At 41.5% G+C, this 14,040-nt stretch overlaps 1 protein-coding gene across 1 annotated transcript in view; it reads right to left on the reverse strand.

Annotated features, from left to right (window-relative positions):
* The window catches only part of LOC115219331 (zinc finger protein 658B), a 45,248-nt gene that overhangs the window by 12,845 nt on the left and 18,363 nt on the right, over nucleotides 1–14,040 (reverse strand). The window contains exons 5-6 of the mRNA XM_036509381.1: nucleotides 9,901–10,239; nucleotides 5,998–6,010 (exon numbers count right to left, since the gene is read on the reverse strand). Coding sequence (XP_036365274.1) covers nucleotides 5,998–6,010; nucleotides 9,901–10,239 — 352 coding nt within the window. The remainder of the gene's footprint in view (nucleotides 1–5,997; nucleotides 6,011–9,900; nucleotides 10,240–14,040) is intronic.

Genomic DNA, 14,040 nt, shown 5'->3' on the forward strand with positions numbered 1-14,040 from the left:
GATCCTTTTATAAAAATAATAAATCATTCTAAATAAATAGATATAATAATTAATAACTATCATAACTTATAACTATCAATATATATATAAATGATATAATGTCGAAATCTAGGTAATTAAAATTCATTAAAATGACAGATCTGTCAGACTTTCAAAGAGGTCAAATTGCTGGTGTTCGTATGGCAGACGCTAGTGTAATGAAAACAGCCGCAATGTTTGGTGTATGAAGAAGTACTCTCTCGAAAGTAATGACAGCCTTTAACAAAGAGGGAAAAACTTCCTTGTCAAAACAAAACTCTGGAAGAAAATCAAAATTTTCAGATAGGGACTGTTGGACTCTTATGCGAATAGAAAATGGACAAAATTTGGCATCATGGTGTTATCAAGTACCTCCAGACAAAAGGGTTAAGCCTCCATTCTGACATGGTTGCTACATTAGGGAATGATGCTCCAGTTCTATCAACAGTGCAAAAGTGGGCAGCTGAATTTAGGAAGGGAATAAAGAGTCTTAAAGACGACCCATGGTTTGAATTCCTGCAAATGCTATCACCAAGGTAAACATTGATAAGGTCACCACATGATGATGGCTGGCAAGGCAATTGACAATAAATCAAATAGCCAATGCTGTTAGTATATTCTGTGAGAGAGTTGAGAACTTGGCATGACAAAGGTTTCTGCTCAATGGGTGCCATACCTTCTGACATAAGATCAAAACCACACAACGCTGATCACATCAAGGGAAAAATTTGACATTGCTTCAGGCAGATCCAGCTGGTTTCTTTGAACATTTTCTAACCCAGGATGAATGTTGGGTTCACCACTTTGAGTCAGAGACAAAAAAAACAATCCATGCACTGGAATCATCCTTCCTCACCTACTCCAAAGAAGGCCAAGGTTGTTTTATCTGCAGAGAAGGTGATGACCTCAGTTTTTGGATGCAAAAGGCATGGTGTTTATTGACTATTTTCAAAAGGGCCACATTATCAGTGGAGAGCACTATGTCTACTTACTGAGACAGTTAAAAAATGCTATTAAGACCAGTGCTCAAGAAAACTGATGAAAGGGGTCTTATTTCATCGAGTCCTTGGCTTTAATCGCTGCTGTGCATGAATGTGGTTTTGAACTAGCTGATCACACTCCCTATTTTCCTGATTTGGCCCCATCTAACTATCAGCTGTTCCTCACATGAAAAAACAATTGGCTGGGATCACAGTGATGATGATGATGCCATATCAGCTGTTGATGACTTTTTTGACCAGCAGGATGAAAGCTTCTTCACCAACAGGATCAAGCACTGCAACACCAATGGTAGACAAAAGTGTGTGGATTGTGAGGGGCACTATGTTGAAAAATAAACCCCACTTGATCACATTCTATGAGAGTATCTTGGTCAACCTATGAACTTTTCAGCCAATCCTAACATATAAACATATATATTGGATCATTCCATAAATAATGCAATTTTTTCAATTGCATGAACTAAAAGTCAGAGGGGGATGGGATAAACTACCTGCATCAATTTGCTATAAAAGTAGGTAGTACTTGTCCTTATTCTTAGTGCAAGTTTTGAAGAGTACAGTTTGATTTTAACAGTTATTTTTTGCAAAGCTATAATGGACGTGACAAAGGAGCATATTCAGTATATTTTGCTTTGTGAGTTCAATAAAGGCAACAATTAGTTAATGCACTTCTGCTGGTGGATCTGGTTTGGCTCTATGCATGGTGATCTCTGGGGCCACATCCAGCAAGTGCATGAAGGAAGGAAGCAAGCACATTATAAACATATATAAAAATATACATATGTAACTATATATATATATATGGAAAGTGTGAGAAATATTGATGTAGTATATGGGGATCAGACAATAAGCATAAGCCATTATCAATGGTGATTCCAGAAATTCTGAGCTGGAAACTACAGCCTAGAAGACAAGCCCCATCTAGGAAGATCTGTAGAGCTTGACGAGGACATCCTGCAAACCCTGTGGAACAAAACTGTTGAGGACTAGCTGAGAAGCTTGGATCTGGCCACTCAACCATTCATTGACATCTGCATGCCATTAGAAAAGTCAGCAAATTTTATCAATGGATTCCTCACAAACTTTTGGTGTCTAATCGCATGCAGAGAGTGAATGTGTGCTCTTCTTTGCAGTCATGTTTCACAAATGAACCTTTTTTGGACCAAATAGTGATGGGTAATGAGAAATGGGCTCTCTATAAAAATGTCAAATGCCGAAGACAGTGGGTAGAAAAAGGAGAAACACTGGCGCTCCAGGCTAAAGAAGGTCTTCCCCCACGGAAGGTGTTGCTATCTGTTTGGTGGGATATGAAAGGTTTAGTCCACTTTGAACTTATAAACCCAAACCAAACAATAACAAAGGTGATCTACTGCAAGCTTGAGCGGCTTAAGTAAGCGCTGGAAGAAAAACAACCATGTTTGGTTTCAAGACAAAAGGCATTCTTCCATCAGGATAATGCTTGGCCACACACAGCGAGGATGACATTCCAAAGGCTGGAGCAGTTTGAATAGGAAATGGTGCCCCACCCACCATATTTACCAGACATTGCCCTATCTGATTATTATTTATTCCGCAGTCTTCAAAATCATTTGAACAGAAAAAATATGAATTCTGTAGACGAGGTTAGAACACTATTGGAGGAGTATTATTCATTATGGACAAGAGAATTTTGAAAGAGGGGGCCTTGCAAGTCTACCAAATAGATGGAAGAACATTGTAGAAAATGAAGGAGAGTATATTTTAGATTAAAAAAGAACATTGTTTATCTTAATTTTGAAAAATAAAAGAAGTATAAAAAAACCGCATTATTCATGGGATGACTTAATACATATAAACATTGGATGCAGCAGCTGTGGGCTAGAAGAGGCCTCATGGCAGGCCCCATACCAAATGGCTGAATATGATTGGAGAAGATCTCCAGGGGCTCAATGCCACCTTGGAGGATGCAGAGGGGCTGGCACAGGACCACCAGTGAGGGATGAGTCATTAGTTAATGCACTTCTGCTGGTGGATCTGGTTTGGCTCTATGCATGGTGATCTCTGGGACCACATCCAGCAAGTGCATGAAGGAAGCAAGCAAACACATATAAACATATATAAAAATATACATATGTAACTATATATATAGGTGTAGTGTGGCTGTGTGTTAAGAAGCTTACTTTCCAACCACATGGTTCTGGGTTCAGTTCTACTGCATGGTACCTTGGGCAAGTGCCTTCTACTATAGCCTCGAGCTATAGTAGATTTGGTAGACAGAAACTGAAAGAAGTTCATCATATATATATATATATATATATATATATAAAAAAATTAGTTCTGAGAGCCACAAATAGATACTAACCTCAATTACGTTTATGGGGAGCGGGCACAGCAAACTAAAATGATCTTTCCCTTGTGAGATGGATTCACAAAAGAAATAGCTGGATGATGCTTTACTACGTGATTTCAAAGTTTAACCAAGAGGTTTTGTTTCTCTTCAAAAGCATCTACTGATTACTTAGGGCTAAATAGTTTGCTTTGTAATATTAAATGAGAATAGGAAACCATTGATAAGCTGTGCAAAATTCAAATGGTTAGAATGTATAGTATCAATACAAGAAGATACAACAATGGTATATTAAACATATTTAGCACCAGTGATTGCTAAAAATAAGAATGAAAAATTAACTCTGAGAGCAACAAAAAGACACTAACCTCAGTTACATTTACAGGGAGCAGGCGCAGCAAACTAAAATAATCTTTCTCTTGTGAGATAGACTCACAAAAGAAATAGTTGGATAATGCTTTACCATGTGATTTCGAAATTTAACCAATAATGTTTCGCTTCTCTTCAGAAGTATCTAACAACTTCTCAGATCTAAATAGACAGTTTGCTTTGTAATAGGAAAGGCATGGAGCTGTAGAAACCATGCCAAAGCATACAGTAGAGCTTAGCCCAGTCTCCTGGATTGCCAGCTTGTCAAACCATCCATCTGATGCAATTTATCAATGGTTTCCTATTCTCATTTACTATTTATGAAGATCGTTTTAGTTTGCTGTGCCTGCTCCCTGTAAAAGTAATTGAGGTTAATGTCTTTTTTTGACTCTTATTTTTAGCAATCACTGGTGCTATTTTGCACCCTTTATTAATTACTTTTTGGTTTTTAATTGCTAGCCACACATACTCTTATGTGTTTAATATATCTTAATATATCACTGTAATATCTTCTTGTATTGATTATATATATATCATCATCATTTAGCGTCCGCTTTCCATGCTAGCATGGGTTGGACGGTTCAACTGGGGTCTGGGAGGCCAGAAGGCTGCACCAGGCCCAGTCTGGCCTCGTATGTATGTATGTATTTGTATGTGTGTCTGTGCTTGTCACCCACAATTGCTTGGCAACTGATGGTGTGTTTACATCCCCGTAACTTAGCAGTTCGGCAAGAGACCGACAGAATAAGTACTAGGCTTACAAAGAATAGGTCCTGGGGTCAATTTGTTCAATTAAAGGCAGTGCTCCAGCATGGCCACAGTCAAATGACTGAAACTAGTAAATAAGTGAAAAACGAACATATATACATAACATCATCATCCATTTTCCATGCTGGCATCAGTTGGGTGGCAATCCAGAAGACTGGACTAAGCTCTACTGTATACTTCAGCATAGTTTCCATAGCTCCATGTCTTTCCTAATACCAACTGCTTTACAGAGTGTACTGGATGCTGTTTACATGGTACCGGTGAGATCACCAAGTAACTTGCAAGACAAGACCCCCTCAACTGAGTGGGGGTGGAGTAGTATTGAAGGAGGTGGCTTTGAGTATGACAAAAGAAATGAAACAGGTGTCTTGCTATAGAAGAGATAAATGACTACACCACACTACAAAGGTAAGTAGCAGTAATTAGAAAGATGAAGATTAAAGATGATGGCAGTGATGGTGTACAAGGGCAAATTCACAAGGTAGGTGAGCATAAGGGAGGATATGGTCAGTGGATCAGGGCTAAGGGGAGGGTGTGAAGGTTTATAAGAATGTGAAGAAAGAATATCAGATGGTTAGAGAGGTGGGCAGGGATAACATATGCACACACACATACACATATATACATAAACATACATGTGTATGTATATGTGTGTGTGTGTGTGTGTGCACATCAATCTTTACGCATATACACAGATATGCATATATACATACTATATATAAATATATACACACACAGATACCTACATATATATACACACATATAGATACCTACATTTTATATATATACACACACACATATATATGCATTCACTTTATTCCACATATATGTAAATATGCATACATGCACACACACACACACACATTTGCATTACGAATATTCATTTATATATAAAAATATGCATTATGTGTACTCATATATTTCTGTACTATTTATATATTTATATATATTTGTGCATTTATGTGTTCATATACATATATTCGTGCATTATATATATACATATACAAGCGTGTTTATTTTTGTGTGCATGTGCTTTCTTATATATGTTCACATGGAAATAGAAAGAAAACTGAACAGAAAGAGCCTAAAAGCACTTCGAAGTTTATTAGATCCATTCTTGTCGATTCTTTCCTCCTGTTCCCTTTTCCCAAGTCCTTTGTTTCACTGTTGAGACTGTATTAATGTTATGTGTCAATATATATATATATATATATATATATATATATATATATTATATATATATATATATATATATATAATCCGGTTTATATGAACAGAGATAATATCGGATGATGAAAAGGTAATACAGGGAACTGATACTAATGGAAGAATTGGTTTTTCACATCTCCCCTCTCTTCCACGTCAAAGAGGGGCGAGCAGAAGCCCATTAACTAACGACTCGTCCATGTTGGCAATTAGGTATGTATCACTCACTCTCAATTGACACATAGACGAGTAGACTGCGATCAAAGATGGAAATAGAAGTGGAAGAAATACACAATGGCTTATACGAACCCGATGTATCTGTTTATTACATGTATATGTAAGTATATGCATATATCGTTTTCTTTGGCTTTCACAGCTAACACTTCCAAATTGCCATCCGTAAGCGACTGCTCCGGACTATCGGTGTCAAATCCCCTCCCGAAATATAGACCGGCTTCAGCTACCATTATGCAAGTACATCCCCGTAAAATAATGGTAATTATGTGTGATATACATCGAGACAGAGAAGTCGTGTGGTCTATATTAGAACAAGATGTGGTACCTCACTCTACATACCACAATAAATTAAATAAACTTCTTTAATTTGTATAGCCACACTTTCTGTATGTGTAAACTTTTACAAGGAAAGGGTTGACAGTAACTCCGAAGCTTCGTCAGACCGTCTAATGAAGGCGCGCAAGATGAAACTGCGAAGTGACTGTTAACCTTATCTTTTCAAAAATTTAAAAGGCATGCACTCTACAAAAAGGTATTGAATAATCTTGAATAATGTTAAATTATCTATACATATAACTTGACATAAAAGTAAACATTTATGTGTGTGTATACATTTAGACACACACATCGATAGATAGATGGTTATGCATGCATGTAAGCGTAGTCAATAACGTTGTTATAGTACAAAATAGTGTTGGTATATCCTTTCTCTGCGCTATGATACTACTGGGATGGTGTTTTACTTTCATAATTTTCGGGCGTTGTTTATGACCCATTAAAATAGGGAGGTCCTTGTGTCACTTTCTTGCTTCTGCTAAATATCAATAAAATATACACATATACTCATGTTTTGAGTTCTATTTTTCCTGTTTGCACACACACACACACACACATACACATATTACAGACCTATAGTATCCTACCAACACGATACCTTCGTGGTTGTTTTCCCTCATTGTGAACCCTATATTATTCTAATGAATCATATAACTAACTAACCGGCTAATTTATATATATATATATATATATATATATATAATATATATATATATATATATATATATATATATATATATATATATTCAGTTTCCGTTTAACATATCCATTTACAAGGGTTTGGTTGGCCGAAGGCTATTAGTAGAAAATACTTGTCCAAGGTGTCATGCAGTGGGACTGAACCCGGAAAGGTGTGGCTGGGAAGCAAGCTTCTGTATTTCATGAAATTTGCCTTAAAGACAGTACACAGGTGGGACGAACAATGACAGACAAACACAAAGGGTGAAGAAGCTGCTTTTAGTTAAAAATTAATGTTCGTATGAATGATATGGTTACAGATATAATTTTAAAATGTATTTACATAGTTGCAAAAAGCAACAATTGGCCTCGGAAGGAAAGGAATCTAGCCAGCTGAGTAGAACCTTTGCTTTCTACCACTGACCCCCACTTACCTGGTGCCGGTCACTCTCAACCTGCTTGCTACAAGCTTCCATCTTTTTACAAATGTACTCATCGACAGGTACTTCTTCTACAGTCTGATCTTACTTATGAGGTGGTAACTAAAAAAGTTTACCAACCCCTGGCCGGAGACGAAGGTATTTGTCACTATCCCTCTTACACGCGTTTTTCATGCTGTTTCTTTCAGTATGGCTACTACGCAGAAAAAACAAGCCTTCCTTTCCCTGTCAAGGGAGAGAGGCGGTATAATCTCGATGATAGACTCAGCCTATAGCTGTATTCTTCCCATCGATAACAACTGTTGTTCTACGAAAACTATCAGTCACTTTAGTTCTGGACACTCCACAAATGCGTGCAAGACAGTTTCCCTGTCCTGCTCGCACCTTGGACATGTCGGCGAGACAGCACTTCCGTGCCTTGACAGTTTGTCTCGAACACGTAACGCCGCACGGAAACACTGTCAAGCCAGGGATTTCTGGTAATTATCCAGATACTCCGGTCTGAACAGGTTGATCAACTGATTTTCATCGTAGCTCAGGGTCTCCCCCAAGGCGCCTTCAGACATAAAGCCCACTAACCCGCTATAAAAATCTGCGGTTGTACTCCTGCTGCCGGCATTGCCCGCCCAAGAGAGTAGCTGAAGTGCCTGACGGCACTCCGATTTCCAATCTCCCAGCTTAGGTCTCTGCTTGATCTATGCTCCAATGTCCGTTAAGGACGTTAAACACGGAAGGTAGAACCGGACTCGCAGTGACCACACCTGCTCCCCATCCAGGTAAAGCCAGAGGTGCCTCAACCTTAACGCGAGTTTTCGCATCTTCAGCCAAGGCATCCCTAGCGGTTTCTGGCAGCAGACAGAGCGCTTCACAAGCGGCTTTCCTCCATTCCACAAAAAGCGGAAAAGGATTCTCTCCAACTTTTTCATCCACAAATCGGGGCAAGACACCACGGTCAGACGGTAGGTGATAACTGATGCTATAAACATCTGCACCACCTCCGCCTTTCCTTGCAAAGATAACGCCCGCCCAGACCAGGTCTGGGTTAGAACAGTCACCCTGCTGGTTACCTCACTCCAATTTTTCTTTATCTGGAGGTCTGGACCAAACCAGACTCCGAGCAGCTTAAGAGGACCTTCCGTCCAACGCCCGACGACCTTTTGGACGTCATCGGCTTGCCCCTCCAGGTGCCGAGTTGCAAACCGACCAACTTGTCTTTGTTAACCTTTGCACCTGCCGCCGCCTCGTAACTTTTGATGGCCTCTTCCACCACTGGAAACTGGCCCTCATCCTCCACGATGATGGAGATGTCATCCGCATACGCCGTAGCTCCTCTTTCACAGATCATACGGAGCGACCCCTAGTGCCTCCAATTTCCGCAGCAATAGCTCAAGATCCAACACATACAGAAGCGGGGACAGGGAACACCCCTGACGCACTGAGCGTTCGATCCTGAATCGTTTCGAGAAGAAACCATTCACTTTTACAACAGACTCGATGTCGCTGTACAAAGTAGCAATCCAACTGCGGAAGGTCGGACCCAGGCCAGCCTTCTCGAGGACCGCCGCCAAGTACCGATGATCGACCCTATCGAATGCTTTAGACTGGTGTAAATGTACCAGTGCCCCATCCTAAGCCAGAAAGTTTCCCTCCCCTCTCTAAGGAGTATCGTATAAGGTGGAGATTGTCGCGGATCGACCTGCCTGGGATGACGCAAGTTTGCGCCCCCACCCCCTAAGTCTGTCCACGACCCGCGCCAACCTTTTTGCTAGCACCTTGGCCAAAATCTTTAACTCTGCATTTAGCAGAGTTATGGGCCTAAAATTACTTATCTCGTCCCCCTTGCTCGGGTCCTTTCTGATCAGTGTCACCATCCCCCGGCTAGCAGACTTGGGAATTCTCCCATTTTGCTGCCAGTTGGCGCAAACGCTGGCCAGCAGGTGCCCGAACATGTCTGGCATGTTTTTATAAAATTCATAAGGTAGACCATCGAGACCTGGCGACTTCTCCCTGGGACATTCGATCACCTCCTCGGCTGTGATTGGCCCCTCACAGCACTCAGCCTCACGTGCCGAGAGATGCGGGTCGCCAGACAGGAAGTCCCTAAGGGCCTCACCATGATCCAGCAGGTGCATCCGGGAAAAAAGATACCTCCTTTTCAGTGACGCGCACAGTCAACAATAGTGTTGTAAGCGCCTTGCTGGTCCGGAAGTAGTTTTGGCTCAGTTTCAATGACATAGCTGGCAAGAGCATCAATGTCATAGGATGTTTCTTGTAGGATATCTATGGGAAAGGTGTTTTACCCAGTCCAATAGGTTTGGGGAAGGTCATATGTGGGCAAAGTATTTCCACCCATTAAAACAATCTTGTTCTCTATATCAATTAATGCTCTATTGTAGACTTCATAGCTGAAACTACTTCCATGACAGGAAACTGCAATTGTTTCAAATCTTCAGACAGATCATCTCTGTACATGACCCACAAACAAGCAGGATCATACAGTTCACATGTTTGCTATAAATACTGCAAACATTGCCCTGAGACTTCTAGGTGACTGTGATACAGCAGCCTCTGCCAAAATTTCATCCCACAATGAACCATCTTCTAGCGGTCCATGTTTAAAGCAGGCTTCTCGATATATAGCACAAACTTGTCCATCAAGAGTTTTTAGGTCTTGGAAACACGTTGGTCCTCTGGCCTCATGCAGTAGCAGACGGAAATAGAAACTCTCATGTTGGCTGGGATCCACTGTGTAAACTCTCCTCAGGCAATTGTCAAACTTTATGCCAGGCTGTCCATCAACATCTTGACCTGTTTTTCTTCGTGTCCATGTCCTCTTGTTCCAGGTGTAGTAGGATGGTACCTGGGGATACAGCAAGGTTTGAGCAAATGAATCTACTTGGAAAATTTTGAAAAACACAGTGCAGTTGGTGTCCTTTGGTTTCTGTGCCAATTGAGCAGCATTAACATCGGTGAAATACACTCTTTGACCATTTTCGAGGTGCACTGCAAGCCGTTGAATGGCAGGGTAAGGGAATGCCGAAAATATGCCAGAGGGCCTCGTTGCTACTGATGTATCACCCTACTTCGTATTGTGCAACTTCATCTCGGTTGTTTTCTTCTTGAAGGCCAAATATGGCAGCATCTGAACCCTTGTTTACATATTTACATACGTACATGATGGACTTCCCAGAGTGGCAGAATTCAACATTGATATGGGCGCTGAATGTCTTTAATAGGAGTGGACAGTACAGGACTATTCATCTGTTGTTAACCTCATGTCGACCGATCTTTGCTGTAAATCCTTCATCTTCTGGTTTTCTTTGTTTGTATGATGCATATCGATCGTCACCAGTATTGGTTTCTTGAAGAAAATGCCTGGGAAACTTTTTGGCGCACACATTCTTTCAAACATGGTAAGTTTATGTTGAAGCCACGCATGCACGGACCATGCACTATGTTTGCCTTCACTATCACATGTAGTTCTTTGTCAGTAGATGAATCTGGAAACACTGCAGAGATAATCTTGTTAATGTCTTTGGAATTGATTTTTGTTGATTGCCAAAGCAGAATGTGAGCATGTAGAAAGCCTCTTTTTTTGTCATTCAATTGTGTACATGTCACAATTTACAGTTCCAAATACCTGCCCTGTCTTGATCTAGCAACGCTCCGATTGAATAGACCAGCCTACTGATTTTCGTCGACGCTCAAAGTCTCTCCGAGAATGTTGTCGCTTTACCTTTTACTAACACTTTATAGAACTCCATAGTAAAGCTTTCACTGATCGCACTGCCCAACTTGTAGAAAGCTGTGAGCGTCTGACGGCATTCCAGATACCAAGCTCTCTGTCTTGGTCTTTGTATGGCTTAGGACTGCAACTTTGTCAAAGAGACTAGCTGTGGAAATACCCACCTGACAAACGGAGACCATACCTACTCGTAGCAAAAGAATGGTTGGAGATGTTGCAGCCTCAGTCAGCGCATCATCAGCCATGGAATGCTCTGTGCTTCACTCAGCGGGTTTTGACAGCAAATGGAGTGCATCATCAGCGGGATACGACAACTCCTACCGAATGCTTAAGAGCAGTCAGACGTTAATTAGGGCAGCGCAAGAGAGTCAGGCGGTATTATAGGACAAAGGCGATGTAAGCGTTCATAATTTCTGTCCGCCCTTTCAGGGCTAGCTTTATCTCGGTATATTTCTAGGTAAGAGTGGTGTAGCGTTGGTGGAATGCATCCGCGCTCTCTGAGATATGCCGTACAAATAATGTAGCAGATAACAGTTAACTTTTGGCCGTTATTTGGACCCTGTTGTGTCCACTACTCAGATTGGTTGGCATTGGCACAGTTTGTCTCTTGACTTATTTCGCACCAATGTGTAAACCAACCAATCAGAACCTTCTAATAAGATCATGTGAGACAGCTTGTTCACAATCCAATTTGAGCCTCCCATTTGCTTTAAAAGGCGTAAGCAATTCACTATATCTCGTCTTTGGTCTCTGACCATTGACCATGCAGCAGCCGCGACAGACCAGACCAGCCAGTTCCAGCGACCTAGCTATGTTCCTGCTCCAGCCAGCGACGACACCAACATACACCATCCAGCAGGACGATTTCCACCACCGTCACCTTCATCTCAACGTCGTCGTTCTCTACCGCCGTCACTACCACCGTCGACTTCAGTGATACGTACACAGCAACATGAGCTCAGGGTTAACTTCTTACAGTTTGTAATTACTTCACCAAGGTTAACAGCCCGAAATACCTGAGAAGATCTCCTGTACCAATGTAACCTGGAAATGGATTGAAGCCCTAACTTCTACACGCGTAGTAACCGTTCTCCTCTTTGCCACCGACTTCATTGACGCAGAACCACTGCTATTGTGTAACCTTACTACGAACTTGTAAATTTATCTTGTTTCCGGACATTCTTTCTTTGCTCTGTATTGTTGTCTCACTCTTATAACACTTACACGAACACACAGACACAAACGCATATGTCACACGCACCGTTGTTAGCACTTACAACGGACACACAGACACACTCTGCTAGCACTCACACACACTCTTATTGTACACATCTATAAATAAAAGTCTTTCTTCTCTTAAACAGTGGAACGGTTGAGTTTTTCTTCTTTATTCCTTTTGGCATTCTTATTCATTTATACTATATATCTGGGCTTATTCTTTGTAGGGCGACCGTGCGGCGTTTAAAAGGAGACATTTCTGTCACCAACTCCTTTACGCACTGTCGTTCACTACAGTGGCCTACCTGCTCGTCACTTCATCTCAGTTCTCCACTAGGAGATATGGACCAAATCAGACCCTGAGCAGTTTAACGAGTCCGTCCGTCCAGGGCACTACGACGCTGTTGGATGGCATCGACCCACCTCTTCAGGAGCCGATTTGCAGGCTTGCTGCTCTTGTCGCCACCTCGCAGTTCCTTTGAACAGTTCCGATTACCTCAAAATGCTTGGTATCCGATACTATGACGGTGACCTCGTTCGTTAATGCCGTCACGGTTCTTCTGCGTCCTAGTTCGTGCACGATAACCCCCTCAGTGTTTCTTGTTTCCGTATCAGTAACTCAGGAATCAGTACATACAGAAGAGACGAAAGGTGATAACGTTGACGGACCGATCGTATGATGCTGCATGGCTTCGATAGGAGGTCATTCGCTGTAACCATCAATCTTACATCGTTGTACATTGCAGTGAGCCAACCACTGAAGACAGGAATTACACCATCTGCTGTGAGCACAGCCACCAAATTTTCATGGTCGACTCTATTGAAAGCTTTCCATTAATCTAAATTTACCAGGATCTCACTCATGCCACTTTCCTGGCTCGTACTCTCTACAATGTATTGCATGAGATGAAAGTTGTCTGGGACAGATCTGAATGGTACTGCCCACGTTTGAGCATCACCAGTCAGACCATCAACGACAGTACTAATCTCTTCACTGATCCCTTAGAAGTTCCCTTAGTCAAAATTTTGAATTCTGTACTTATCAAGATTATGAGCCAATATTTTAAATGTGATTTCCCTTGTTTGCGTCCTTTGAGAGCAGTGTTATTTCTCCTCGACCTACAAAACTGGAGATTCCTTCGTTCTGCTGCCAGTTGCAGAAGGTGTCTGCCAACAGGTCTCCAAATCAGCTGGTTTTTCCGCCGTGCAACCAATCATCGCTTCCCATATTTCTGCAGCTGTTATGGGTTTTCGCAACATTCTACTTCTCTTGTCGAGGGCTGCGGCAGGTCGTCGGGGTAGACACTGAAGTCCGTTCTACAATACGGTCTGCAGCTCATCCTGAACAGTCGATCAAAGTGCCGCTGAAAATCCAAACAAAACTGCTCGGGTTTGAGCAACACACGCACATCATGGTCCATCAAAGACCAATTCATAACTTCGTTTCCAAGGTATGCCACTATCATTCGAGCCTGTCAAGCGGCATTTGTCCCTTCATGTCTTTGAGAACGCGCCTTATGTCTGACAACGTATCCTTCGTGCTTTGCGTTGAATTGGTCATGGGCAAATGTCTTCCCTAAGCACCTATTCTAAGTTTCTAACTTGCTCAACTTCCAGTCTATTTCTTAATTGATTATGCTTTAATCGCTCTTTTCAGACTGAATCACATTGGGTGTCGACAATTTCCCCCATCATTAA

This window comes from Octopus sinensis, linkage group LG14 (assembly GCF_006345805.1).
Source record: "Octopus sinensis linkage group LG14, ASM634580v1, whole genome shotgun sequence".
Classification (NCBI taxonomy): Eukaryota; Metazoa; Mollusca; class Cephalopoda; order Octopoda; family Octopodidae; genus Octopus; species Octopus sinensis.